Source organism: Hydra viridissima, unplaced genomic scaffold, assembly GCF_058129835.1.
Source record: "Hydra viridissima isolate aposymbiotic clone 2 unplaced genomic scaffold, HvirCarnegie_v1 scaffold_1, whole genome shotgun sequence".
NCBI classification, from domain to species: domain Eukaryota; kingdom Metazoa; phylum Cnidaria; class Hydrozoa; order Anthoathecata; family Hydridae; genus Hydra; species Hydra viridissima.
Window position 1 is genome coordinate 23,762,961 of NW_028324300.1, and position 14,801 is coordinate 23,777,761.

General features: G+C 30.3%; 1 protein-coding gene and 2 pseudogenes across 6 annotated transcripts in view; 2 read left to right on the plus strand and 1 right to left on the minus strand.

Annotated features, from left to right (window-relative positions):
- LOC149893995 (uncharacterized) overlaps positions 1–14,801 on the plus strand; it is a 59,699-nt gene that overhangs the window by 44,200 nt on the left and 698 nt on the right. The window contains exon 15 of one of the 4 annotated variants that reach the window (XM_090076534.1): positions 10,606–10,654. The exons of 2 other annotated variants lie outside the window; for them this stretch is intronic. In XM_090076534.1, the coding sequence (XP_089932660.1) occupies positions 10,606–10,610 (5 nt within the window). In that variant the 3' untranslated portion in view covers positions 10,611–10,654. One more of the 4 variants, XM_090076533.1, reaches the window with a different exon arrangement.
- Positions 123–3,740, plus strand: LOC149893996 (uncharacterized; annotated as a pseudogene). Its single transcript, XR_016449133.1, has 2 exons — positions 123–577; positions 674–3,740. The product of XR_016449133.1 is annotated as an uncharacterized LOC149893996 (transcript).
- On the minus strand, positions 7,382–9,655 carry LOC149893997 (uncharacterized; annotated as a pseudogene). Its single transcript, XR_016449134.1, has 2 exons — positions 9,451–9,655; positions 7,382–9,164 (listed from the first exon to the last, which is right to left on the minus strand). The product of XR_016449134.1 is annotated as an uncharacterized LOC149893997 (transcript).

The window sequence follows — 14,801 nt, forward strand, 5'->3', positions numbered from 1 at the left end:
TATATAAAGAAAACATTTAGAGAAGAAAATTAAGTTATTTTAACTAACTAGATAAATAGTTTAAATAACTAAGTTATTTTTCCCAAATGTTTAATATATACAAAAATTTGTCATTTCTTAAATAAGGACTTTCTTAAAGCATAGGACTTTGTTTGGTCACACCACGGTATATTGTAAATATTCAGTATTTTACTAATTGTAGAGTAAATGATGTTATTATCAGTTGCGTTTGTTATCTAGTTCGATGGATTGTTTTGTCAGTTTTATTTGTTAGCCTCGTTTTTATGATAAACTTAAGTTTTAACATATTTTCTATTTTCTGAGCTTTTGTTTTCAGCGTCACTTTTATTACTGTTTTATGAAAACTCTTTTCTCTAAACAATTCTCTCTCTCACTTAAACACCCCTCCCCTACGGAAATGTCTCTTTTTAGCATTTTAGAAGTGGAGAACAAATTAGGGGCATTCCACGTCAAGTGGAACCACCCATCCGACATCACCGACTCAGATTTTGATGAAAATTGGCTCACATGTTGGGCATATGGACAGAAGAAAAACATGTAAATTTTTTTGACTTTGGTCAATTATTTCATGAGATATAACCTTTCAAATTTTGACCTTTTCATTTGACCTTGGTTATTTAAAACGTCATAACTTTTTTTCTGTTATACTTAGGAAGTTGATTTTGGTGGCAAACAAGCTCTTGCATAGACGAACAACTTTGTGTCTATACAAAAAAGTGATAAGTTCAATAAAAAAAAAGTTACTGGTCATTTGGTCATTTGACCTTTGACCCTGGTCAATGGCAAAGGTCAAAGGTCATAATTTTTTTTTTACACATTGCTTTTTCTATTGTGGATGTCAGCTTTGTGATTAACGTTAAAGTATAAGTATGTTCTAAAAGTTTATTATTTATCGGCCTTACAAATGCGATATTTTGAGGTCGTTTTCTGTAAATTGCCTATTGTAGATATATATTATTAATTATTTCCCTTTTTCCTTTTATTTTCTAGGTTGTAATTTAATTACTAGTACTATATATACATACTAAGTCAGTATTAAATGATATGAGACTTAAAGCTATATATATTTATATTAAAAAAATCAATTCATTTCCATTGAATTAGTCATCAAAAGACAACTCAGGAAGAAGTTTTTAGCAACTTTCAAATTAAATTTAGATTAAAAATGGCATTTCAAGCGCAAGTGAAAGAGTTAAAGAAGAGACAACACTAGTGTTATGATCCTTTGCAACACCATAAGAAAAAACAATATAAAACTTTAAGGGTAGTTACTAGTCAGCAAGTAGCTATGTATCCCTCAAAACTTATGGCTGGAGCAAAATTATGTGATACTTGCCAAAAGAGGATCACTGGCTTACCTTCCGAAATAGGATTATGTGATGATGAAAATTCTGCAAATTGTAATGCAGAGTTAGATTCTCAAGGCAGTTCCAGATCTCAAGATATTTGTAGTGACAAGGGAGATGAAAATTATCAGTGCCAGGAAGTAGAAATTTCAATTTTTAATAAATCCTTGTCGTTTTTGGGTGAGTCACCCTTGGATAAACGCAAAATACAAACTGCTAAAAGTTATATTTCGGAGAATAAGAAAAAGCTTAAACAACTTGTAAAAAAGGAAGTTAGACCTTTTATCTCCTAATTCAGATGCTATTGCCATTGATACTTCAGAGGATGATGAATACGTAGCAACTATAAAAAAGTTTCCAACATGTGCTGATGACATTGTTAAAGTGCTTCAGAATAAGTATAAATCAACAAAAAGTAAGAGTGAAAAGATCATGGTTTTGACAATATTTGTTGCTCAATGGAGTAATAGAAAAGTGATGAGAGAATTCAGTTGTTCGCATCGACTTGTATCTCAACTAAAAGACGTTTTAATAACCAAAGGTCTTTTTTCAACCCCTAACCCAAAAAAAGGGATATCACTACCTGTACATGTGAAAGATATGGTAAAAGAGTTTTATTACTCTGACACTGTTAGCCGTGTAATGCCTGGAAAAAAAGATTTTCTATCTGTTATGGAAAATGGGGAAAGAAAACATATTCAGAAAAGATTAGTTTTAAGTAATTAGAAGGAAGTTTATCAATTATTTTCAGAAAAGTATCCAATTATCAGAATTGGGTTTTCGAAGTTTGCAGAGCTACGTCCAAAAGAATGTGTCTTTGCAGGAGCAAGTGGTACTCACTGTGTATGTGTATGTACCATTCATCAAAATGTTAAGCTCATGATAGTCGGATCACATATGGATGATTTACAACTAGAAGATGAACTAGAAACCTCTATTAAGAACTACAAACATGCTTTGGCTAATATCCAATGCAATCCTTCCTTGCCAGCATGTCCTCTAGGTGAGTGTAAAAATTGTCCTGGAGTTGCTCTGCTAAAGGAATGGCTGTTGCAATGCTTTGAAATTAAAGGAGTTGAAGAAATTGAGTATAAACAGTGGACTACAACAGATAGGTCCCAGCTTCAAACCTTTATACAGTCCACTGATGAATTTATTGAAAGATTTTTAGGGAGCTTGAAAACAATTACTAGACATGATTTTATTGCTCAAGAGCAAGCAAAATACTTAGACTGGAAGAAAAACAATTAATCTGATGGAGAATTTCTGGTTATTGGTGATTTTTCAGAAAATTTCGCATTTATCATACAAGATGCAGCACAGGGACATCATTGGACAAATAGTCAAGCAACTTTACATCCTTTTGTTTTTTGTTATAAGTATGAAGGTAATTTATGTCATGGAAGTTATGTGCTGCTTTTGGAATAAAATACTCATGACACAATTGCAGTTCATCTTTTTCAGCGTAAACTAAATAATTTTTTAAAAGTGAAATTTAAGGTATTAAAAATAACATATTTTAGTGATGGCTGTGCAGCACAATACAAAAACTGCAAGAATTTAATAATTCTGTGCTATCACAAAGAGGACTTTGGTATTCCAGCCGAATGGCATTTCTTTGCCACAAGTCATGGTAAGGGCCCTTGTGATGGAGTTGGAGGAACGTGAAGCGGCAAAAGCAACCTTACAACGTCCATACCATGACCAAATAATGACCACTTATCAATTATATACATTTGCTAAAGAAAATATCCATGGAATTTCCTTTGAATACCTCACTGCAAATGATTGTCAAATCAAATTCACAATATTGAAGGAAAGATTTTCGAATGCTAAAACGATTCCTGGTACCCAAAAACTTCATTGCTTTAAACCATTATCCACGAATGAACTTCAAGTACAAGATTAGAGTTCCAGTTCTGTGTCTAGAATTGAAAAAATTACGTCACAGAAAGTTAGCCAGCTCCACTTCAGTTCAGTTACAGGTTACATGGTTGTAGAGTATGATGAACATCGGTGAATAGGTTGTGTGTTGGAGAGCAATCCAGAAAAAATAGAAGTAACCATGAATTTTCTTCACCCTCATGGTCCAGGTCAACTTTTCTCCTTCAGAGATCCTCCAAATATTTTTACTGTTGATTTGAATGATCTTTTGCTAACAGTCGAACCTAAAACTACAACTGGTCAGTCATACTTCATTACTTCTAAAGAGTTTGAAATAGCAACCAAAGCACTTAACTTGCATCATCGTTAACTATTATAGCTTTTTTAATTTATTATTAGCAAATATATATTGCAATGGTTATGGTGTAAATATACTGCATTCAGTACTCTACTGCCATGTAGTTAAAACTGCTAAATAAGGCATTTTTGTTACTTTTCAACAATATACATATATATATATATATATATATATATATATATATATATATATATATATATATATATATATATATATATATATATATATATATATATATATATATATATATACAGTAGCGTCCAAAAGTAATTGGACAAACACTTTATTGGTTATATTTTTTCATCGAGTTAAAATTTTTAAATGAAATTTTGCATAAGCATGTCAAGTTATACTACAATTATGAAAAAGAAAACAAAAATCCTAATTTGGAAGTAATTACTCAAAATTTTTAATAAAAGAATGGAAATGATTGGCTCAAAAGTAATTGGACAAACTAAATATGTCGTTTAAAAAAAAGCTCTTTCTCAACAAAGGATAAATTTTCAGCATTTTTTATGAAGATTTCTGTTAAATAATACACATAATGTTACATAGTGTTATATTCTGTTACATAATGTATATAATCTTTGCATAATCCTATTATTTCGTTGGAAAACCTTTTGCCACAACGACAGCATTACATCAACGTGGCATTGAATGAACCAAATTAAATAAAACATCAATTTGTATTTCCTCCCAAGTGCGCTTAATCAACTCAAACAAATCATGCTGATTAGATGGTTTCCGAACACTAATTTTTCTCTCAATATGTTCCCAAAGATGTTCGATTGGGTTCAGGTCCGGAGATTGTGACGGCCATTCCAAGATACGAACTCTCTTTTGAGCTAAAAATTCCGTGACTAGCTTGGAGGTGTGTTTTGGATCGTTGTCGTGTTGGAAAGTCCAACCACGCAACATTTTGTCTTTTGCATGTGGCAGCTTTATATCTTTGATTATTCCTTTATACATGTTTTGGTCCATAATGCCTTGAAATCGATAGATTGGACCTACTCCATCACGGCCAAAACATGACCAAACCATTATTGAACCACTACCATGCTTTACTGTAGGAACTTGGTACTTAACATCATTTCGAACACCTATTGGACGTCGAACATATTTAATTCCATCAGGAACAAACATATTAAACTTTGACTCATCACTCGATAGTATTTTCAACCATTGGTTTGCTGTTCAATTTAGATGTTCTTTAGCGAATTTTAACCGTTCTCTACGATTTTTTGCAGAAACAAAAGGTTTTTTAACAGGTTGATGGCCAAAAAGGTTGTTTTGTCTCAAGCGACGCCTTACTGTTGCATAAGAGCAAGAATTTTGATGTGACTGAGTAAATTCTCTATGAATTTCTTTAGCACTCTTGCGCGGATTTGCCTTTGACGATCTTACTACAACATTATCTTGGCGAAAAGTTGTTGATTTCGGGCGTCCAGACTTCATTGAAACTTGGAAGTGACTCCGTTGTTGAAAAACTTTTAATGTATAACCAACTATTGATCGCGGAATGTTCATATCTATTAACATTTGCCGCACAGTCTTAACGTTATTAGATGTATGTACAATCAACTTTTTCAGTGCCTCGCTTAAATATTTATTATGTCCCATTGCAAATTATTGATAATTGAATGTTTTTATAAAAATCTGCCTTCAGAAAAAGAAGTTAAAGTAGTCTAAATTATATCAACATTGTTAGAATTTAGTTTGTCCAAATACTTTTGAGCCAATCATTTACATTCTTTTAGCAAAATTTTGAGTAATTACTTTCAAAAAGGAATTTTTGTTTTGTTTTTCATAATTGTAGTGTAATTTGACAAACTTACGCGAAATTTCATTTAAAAATGTTAACTTAATGAGAAAATATAACAAAAAAGGTGTTTGTCCAATTACTTTTGGACGCTACTGTATATATATATATATATATATATATATATATATATATATATATATATATATATATATATATATATATATATATATATATATATATATATATATATATATATATATATATATATATATATATATATATATATATATATATATAGGCCAAGTATCACCAAATTATAGTATATTTGGTATATGGTAGCTATTATATAACTTAGGGCCTACGTACTTATACTTTAACGTTAATCCCAAAGCTGTTTATGGGAATCCCAAAAAGATTTTTTCATGGGACATCCACAATAGAAAAAGCAATGTGTAAAAAAAAAATTATGACCTTTGACCTTTGCCATCGACCAGGGTCAAAGGTCAAATGACCAGTAACTTTTTTTTTATTGAACTTATCACTTTTTTGTATAGACACAAAGTTGTTCGTCTATGCAAGAGCTTGTTTGCCACCAAAATCAACTTCCTAAGTATAATAGAAAAAAAGTTATGACGTTTTAAATAACCAAGGTCAAATGAAAAGGTCAAAATTTGAAAGGTTATATCTCATGAAATAATTGACCAAAGTCAAAAAAATTTACATGTTTTTCTTCTGTCCACATGCCCAACATGTGAGCCAATTTTCATCAAAATCCGAGTCGGTAATGTTGAATTTGACCAAAAAGTGGTTCCACTTGACGTGGAATGCCCTTTATGTAGTGTTTTGAATAAATTTTGATGAAAAAGCAACTCGATTCCAGAGCTAAGTTTATGTTTTAGTTTGCTATCTATTGATCACCTTTCAAATTGTTGCATCTTACTTTTCAATTTAATCGGAGGTAAAAAAAGATTCTTAACATTTTTAATGCGCATACACTGCGTCCTCTACTTTGTTACCTACAGTAGCGTGCAAAAGGTTATAAACAGCTAAATTTTTCAAGTTTTTTCGTCAAAACCTTTTTGACTTTTCACTGAAAATGTTCAAATTTATTTTCAGATCAAAATGTCCTCAAAGATGTTGTATTGGATTTAAATCTTGGTTTTGAGAAGCAGCCCATAATGGGAATTTTTTTTTAAATCTAAAAAATTTTTCATAGAACTTGAACGGTCTTCCTGGAGAATCCAACCACAAGGCATTTTGTCCTTTCTATGTGGAAACGTGACGTTTTTGATTAGATCTGTTTATTTTCTTGTAAGCAATTTCTTTCGATAAAAAAACTTTACCGCTTAAAGAAAGCTCATCGCTTTCATTCTTATTATTATCGGTTTATAGACGCTGTTTTTTAGAATGTTTGAGAGCATGGTTTTCAATATTTCTGCGAGTTTTTTTAAAACACATCTCATAAAAAGCCAGTAGGAAATAAACCATCAGGTAACAAAGAAATCTGGTAACCTACGAAAAATGACTGCACCCTACGAAAAATGGCTCGCGCAGTAACACCTTATTTGTATATCAAGAAACTCCATTCCATATGTACTTCCTTGATGTGTACTCTATCGTCAACACAATCCACCTCCCAAAACTTTCACAAAAATTTAGGCCTTCAAAACCTGACAGAAAAGCAAAGTATCCAGGGTCGAGAAAAATCGGAGTTTTGATAAAGCTTTGTTATAAATTAAAAAATTAAACTATCTAGTTGATAATTAAACATTGTTCTTATGTTGTTGTTTTTTTATAATTCATAATAAATTTTCAAAAAATTTGTATTTTTACATTTCTTAGTACTTAAATATTTTTCTTATCACAATCTTTTAACGAACAAATTTTATCTAATAAATGGCTTTCTAACCGGCATCGGTTAGGAAGAAGGCGTGAACTTTCAGTGAAATCCCCTTCCGCAGTGCTCTGTAATAAAGACTTCTTGGGGTACCTGTAGTAAAAACTAAAAAAAAATATTAAAAAAGTATTTATTCTGAAGGTCTTTTAAATAATATTTTAAAAAGATGAAAACATTTATCATTTCATCAGAAAGCGTCTGGAAGACGAGGAGAAAGCTCTGCTTCCGAGGAAGTTGTTTGAATTCTGTGGATGGCTAGTTCAAATTTCAAAACTGCTTCTGATTTCACACCAGTTACTTCGTATTCTTTTAACTGATCGGTGAAGGTCTTGACTTTTTTGGGCTTTTTAGCTGTTGGTTAATTTTGATATAAAACTTCTTGAATTTCGACAAAAAAAGATGTCGATTGTGATGGTTCTTCTTGTTTGCTTTTAGCGCGATCATCTGATTTTGTTTGGAGACAATTTTCTTTGTTGCAAATAGTTCATCAAATAATTTTGCAGCATAAACTTGAATATCTTTTTTGGAAGCGTAAAAAAATGTGTGGTTTATATTTTTAAAAAAATCGGGGTTGTGCAAATAACGACTCAATGATACCAACATAATATTTTTACGATTTTCGCATCTGGAGATTACCGCCTCTGCAAAATTAGAACTGATGTCAGTTTCTACAACCTTCAATTTCCTTACTAACGTCTCCATAATGATGTCACACTCCAAAATTGTTATATTTGGTTTTTCCAAGCAAACTGCAGCGTCAGCAATGACTTCCAATAAGTCAGACAGCGATTTTAAGAAATCCAGGTCAATTTCATCTAACATGTTTAAGCAGTTTAGTTCTTCGAGTGTTTTCTTTTTACAGCTTCTAAGAAATCCAAAAATCTTTTGATCATCTGAAAAACACTGTTCCATCTAGTGCGGTTGTCGAGCAACAGTCCTTTGTCATGCGAAGATCCGTAAATTTTGCGTATTTTTCTTTTAAGAACTTCTATCGAAACGATGAATATTTTAAAAACTTAATTTGTATTCGAAGTTTCTGTAGACTTTTTTCGATATTTTCTTGATATTCTCATTCTCCGAATAGTCAATAAGAAATTCTCCTTCAGTCTCTCCATCAGTTTCCATTTCAGTTTCAATATCCGATTCAGTTTCTTTGTTCACAATTTCGCGACAATCTTTTTTAGCGTATATCAAATCACAAACACTCAAATGAATTGAATGATTCTGGCAGATTTGATGCGGAAACTTAAATATGATACCCAATTTCACCATCCAGCTACAGTCATCCGTAGTTTTAACTGCAACTCCTTCATCATCTATACCGAATTCTTTTAATTTTTGCATAATCAAAATGTTTAATGTTTTGGCAGAACTAGGAGATGGCAATTTCACCGTTCCTAAACAATATGTTCGGTCGTGATGAACATTTAAATTGTAGTATCTTCTACCTCTATTGCTACACCATTCGTCACCTGGTAGTCCAAATTTTTCTGCTTTTGCTTTCAATGCAGCCAATTCAGCGATCATTAAACATTTGGCTTCAGCATGAAACATCTTAATTTTTTCTGAAATTGTGGACGCTGACTAGGGCAAACTATGCCCATAATTTTCAAAAAGCATTCTTAGTGTTTCAGATTGAGTTATGAACCTAATCGAATATCCATCAAGAGCTCTCAACTTGGCAAGAGGATAGTTTAACGATATCTTAGTCAAAACTGGTCTGAAACTGGATGGTTTTAAATCTATTTTCTCTCAACTTTTGACGTGATCAATTAGGCCGTTTGAGCTGCTTCCTGGACAAGCGATTCTTCTATGGCATTTTTTGCAATCTCCGTATTTCTTATCATTTACCACAACTTTATCAAAGTATTTCCACGCTTCCGAAACCATTTTTCTCTATAAAAAAAAATTATCAGTTTGACTGACACATATTTGTTTTTAATTTTATTTTAATTGTGATAAGTTATCACATTTTAAGTTACTAATTAAGTTATTTATTCTAATAGGTAAGTATCATTAAACATTAATTATTATTTGTTATCACTAATTTGTTATCATTTTATTACACAATTTCGCCACAATGCACAGTGGGCCGAATATTAGACTATGGTGGACAACGTTTTGATCATACGATGTACGACATTATTGTAAAAAAAAAAAGTGTTATATGTTTAAAACTTACCTCGTTTTTTTAAGACCAGTTTTTGTATATATTATAAATAGTGATCTTGACTAAAAATTTGTTTTTGTAAAGGTAAACTATTAAATAGTTAAAATATGTTAACTAATATCACACACGCATAATATTTTAAAAGTTACTGTTTACAATATGTTTGCTTAAAAATTTTAAAATTCTTGCTTTTTTGACAAAAAAAGATATTTTATTATGCATTACATTTTATTATACCGCAACTGATTTTTGTGGATTTAAAATCTTCTATTATTGAAAAGATACTATTATACTCAAAAGAGTTTTTGAAATAGTACAACGGGAGAGTACTAGTATATTTTATTATATGGTTTTGAATAGAATAAGCTTTTTTTTGAGGTTTTTTCCATCACCACCTGTCCCACTGTGGATTACTAATTACTTTGCGATGTAAATTTGTGTTGATATTGAACAAAGAGAACACTTATATTTTGAAAACAACATGAACTATTGTAAAAGCAGCGTAGAAATAAAATAAGAATTTAATTATTTTACGAGTAAAAATTGATGTTTTCTAAAATCAAGCTAATGTTTCTCGATTTTTACAAAATCGAAAACAAGCTTTTTTGGTTTGTTTGAAAGTTCCTATAAAAAAAAGTGTAAAAACTTCGATCACGTTTTTATTTTTAAAAACTGACATGAGATGCTCTAAATATTCTCAGGAGAACTGAGAATATATAGAATTCCTTGATAAATTGAGAGAAGAGAAGGTTGCAAACTGTCGTTCCACATTCCACGTTCTAGTTTTCAATTACAATTAAACCCTCACTCTGTTTGAGTTTTCAAATAACCCTGTGAGCGAACGGAGGTTTTTCAAATGAGAACATCGCCACAGGAGTTGAGTTATTTCTATGATGAAAATCGCTAACTTTTATTTCCATTTTCTTGTTTACAAAAATTTCTGAACGAACGATGCGAAAGATGTGTTTTTGATTTGTTATTATGCATCATGTAGTTGTTAGAATATATTTTGAGCAGATTATATTTCTATATGCTTGGATTTTAGAGAGAAAGCGACAAAAAGCTCAGCTAATACAATGAGTTTTTTGTTTCTTTGACTAAAGTTATAAATTTGAAAGGTTTTGATGATATAAAAATAATTTTATGACTTTTTCTCTTCAAATCTAGTTTGAAAGTTAAAAAAAAGATGACCACAAAAGAAATGGCTTTTTATACGGTACTTTTGGTGTTACAGTTTTAAATTGACATACTCTTAGTTTACTTTTTTATAATACTTTTTAACATTTTTCGTTCAAGTCAGTTTTGAGCAGTATAAATTTCTGCTAAGTATAATGTTAGGGAAAAAGCGATAACAAGTTCACTTAACACAATGACCTTACATTTCTTTGCCTAAAGTTATATATTTGAAAATTTTCAGTTTTTTTGGTGACATTAAAATGTTTATTTTATATTTTTTCTCTTCAAAACTAGTTATAAAAAAGGTCACCAAAAAGAAGAATGGGTTCTTATACTCTACCTTTCGTTTGAAATTTTTAATATTTGATTTCCAACTGTTTTAGCAATTTTATTCCACTGTTACTGCTTTAAGTTGTCATGCTTTTCGTTTACTTTTTAACATTTTTCGTTGCTACAACAAAGAAAAAGAAAGTGAATATGTTTTTATCTCAGTTTGAAAATAAATTATTTTTGCATCAAAAAATCTCACGCGACTTTTAAATAAAGTTGCGCGCTCTTTTATGGCTTTTGGCAGAGCTTCTGATTGGTTGAATTATTTATCGTATTTCTATTGGTTGGAGCGCAACCACGGCCTACTTAATAACAGGCCTGAAAGACGCGCAAAAAAAAAAAAAAACTGTAGGCGGATATTTTGTAAACAAATATGTCGATTTAAACAATTTTGTAAACAAATAAGTTGAGTTAAAATTTAAAATTCGCTACACTAGCTGCTTAATTGCTTGTTTTCAAATTTTGAGAGCTGTTTATTTTAAAAACCTTTTACAATAAGATAACATTTTTTAATCGATTACTAAAAAAAACAACACTTTTCTTTAATAATATCTTTTCAAATTTCACAAACCCTACAACTTCACAAAACATATTTTACATACATTTACATTTCTGCTCCGCAATGATCATTTTTGTGACAATTTAAGTACTTTTAAAGCTGGTTCTTTTGTCGATCGAGGTGAGTAAAGCTTGCTATAGTTGTTAAATAATATGTTAGATAGTATTTTTCCATGAAACTTATCTATGTTTTCAAATCCATAAAATTCTGCTACCATCATTGTTATATTTATAAAACTTGTCCTACAAACTGATGACATGATGTGATGAAAAAATACATAGCAATAAATCACCCATTGACACATATTGTCTCCAGGTATCTTCAAGCCTCCTCTGTTGATTTCTTTAGTAAATTCTCCAAATTCGTTGTAATAGAACTGCGTATCATATTCATCTACATCATTTCTACTGATGTATCCTGCAATATAAACTAAAGCCATTTTTACAGACTTAGACAAGGCTAACTCCATATTTGAAAGATTATGAAACACATTGAAGGTATTGTCATCATTTAGCAAAAATCCACATTTCAAACAAGCATGTTCACAACATGTTTGAATTCCATCAAAATCTGTGTTTAAATCAAGGAGCTTTGTTTTCTTAATGTTTACTTTTTGTAAAACTTGTTGAACATTAATAAAATATGTTCCACCAGAACCTTGACGTAGCTTACTGAACATTTTTTCAATGGGATCACTAGAAAAATTTCCTAGACATACATATTCGTGTGAAGTGCTGAGGAGATGCTTAGTTAACTCAACCAGTCCTCTACTCGTGTATGCAAGAGCAAGAGCAGTATCTTTGGTAAGTTGTTTTACTCTTTGTCCTTGTTTTTTAGGAACCATTTTTTCAAACATACTTGCTATATCAAGTAAAAAATCTAATCGTTGATCGTTAGGGTTATCAAAGACAGCCCTTTTTAAGTCTTTAGTTTTAACGTCTTCGAACTGACTTTTTACATTTAGGATTTTGAAAAAGTCTACAATTTTTTCTATAAAATCAACAGTTCCACCTGAATCCTGAATTTCTGGATGAATTTTTAATGCAGTTAACGTTTCAACACAAAAAATCTTAAGACATAAAGCAACATTCTGTCGTTCTATAGGTTTTGGACAGATAGAAATTTCATTAAGCTTTGATAGTTTCACAATAGAATTATTTTCTAACTCAACCAGCTTCTTCAAGTCAACCCACTTTGCAGTTTTTTCAAGGCCGCAGTCAGAATACTTTAACTCTTGCATTTTTTCAGTTAACCAATTGTTTCTGATAGATTTGATTAGATGTACATAATCATAGAGCAAAAAAATGTTTTCAGTTGTGCGCCATGGAGAAATCAAATTGAATTTTTTAAAGAATGATTGATTTACTTTATTATTATCACATAAAATTGCAACAGTAATGCCATTACATGAACGAATCAAATTTAACATATTTACAACTTGTTCATATTGAAAATCAGCACTTAAACGATACACTGGCAGTGCTTTGTACAAAAACCTCTTTCCTCCTAATAATGAGCAAATCATAAAACTCAAAACAGTGGTTGCAAAATGTTCTGGATTATTTACTGCTTTTCCAAATAAGTTACCTCCTTGATACGTTAGTTGTGGTTTTACATAAACTTCATCGATTATAATAATTACATTTTTTTGACGAGGATCTTCTAGTTGCATAAAATATTTGTTGAGGAAATCAAAATCCTCTAGCTTACTAACCTTAGATATAAGTTTACCAAGTGTTACAATACTTGGCATTTCATAGTCATCTCTAATACGACTGTAAAGAGATCTTGAAATTGAAAAATACTCAAAAGCCCTACTTAGAATTTCTGGAGAATATTTTTTATTACCAACAAATGTTAATGCATGCATGCTAACAACTTGTTGTAGGATAATGTTTTTTTTATGATCCATTTCAACGGAATGTAAATATCTAATAGCTTCTAAAATTTGTAAGAAAGATGTAATTTTATGTATTCGATTACTGCACAGTGGTATAATAGAGCATCTAGATCCAAAATGAAAACCTTCAAATTGCATATCAATTTTAACTTTTAAAAGAAACTGTGGAATAGCAGAGGTATCAATATAATCCTTACTTTGGATTATTAAACCATCATCCACTGTAAAAGATGTTACTGGAAATGGAATAACTTCTTTGCTTACTTTTAGGCAAAGATCATCAAAACAACTAATTTCATACAAATCCAAGTGAGCTGAAATTTCATCAGGTTTCATGTTACGCGTAGATGGTAGTGATTTTGTTGTTGTTCTTTTTGTTGGTGGAGGTGTAGGAATTTGACTTTGAAATACACAGATGAAAATAGTTGGTGGATTTAAGGGACGAATTTTACCATGAATTTGACAAGTTTCATAATTAACTGGCCAATGATTTTCACAAATGAATGTATTTGGACTATTTGGAATGTTTTCTCTTGGAATAGATCTAATCCATCTTTCTCTTTCTTGAGGATTACGGTTTTTGTTTGGTAATCGAAAAAGTTTAACTTTATGTTCTTTATCATAGTTTCCTCTACAACCAGTCACACAACATTTAAAAGGCATGATATAGTAATTTTTGTTTTGAAAGATTACTAAATACACAAAATACAAATAAAATAATATTGACTATCAAATAATTATAAGCAATTGATTTTAAATATATATTGTGTAGTATATCATATTATGTAAATACATTACTGCATTATATCTATATACATGACTGAATATATATATATATATATATATATATATATATATATATATATATATATATATATATATATATAAACACTAAAAATATAACTAAAAAAACCACAAAACTTTCTCCATTTTTGTTTTGACAAACATCCGCCTACAGTTTTTTTTTTTTTTTGCGCGTCTTTCAGGCCTGTTATTAAGTAGGCCGTGAGCGCAACCAAAGTTTGAAAACGGCGTAAGACAAGTTTCAATAAATACTTTAACTTTGTATTTCGTAAATATTTATTTGTTTAATAAAGATTTAATAAATGAAAAACATTTTTTGAACTGATTTGTGATCTTTTGGACTGTTTGAATCTCTTTGATAAAGAAAATAGTATCCGTTTTATATTTGTTAAACACGATAATGTCTTTTCAAATTTTTGAAAGTTGATTTTCTTGAATAATTGTTGTTGTAAATAAATAAATATTAATAACAATATTAATATGTTATTGTTATTATTATTCTTCAGATGAATACAAGAAATGATTCTTGAATAATTGCTGTTGCAATAATTATTGATAACTGCAAATAATTGTTGTTGAAAATAAATAAATATT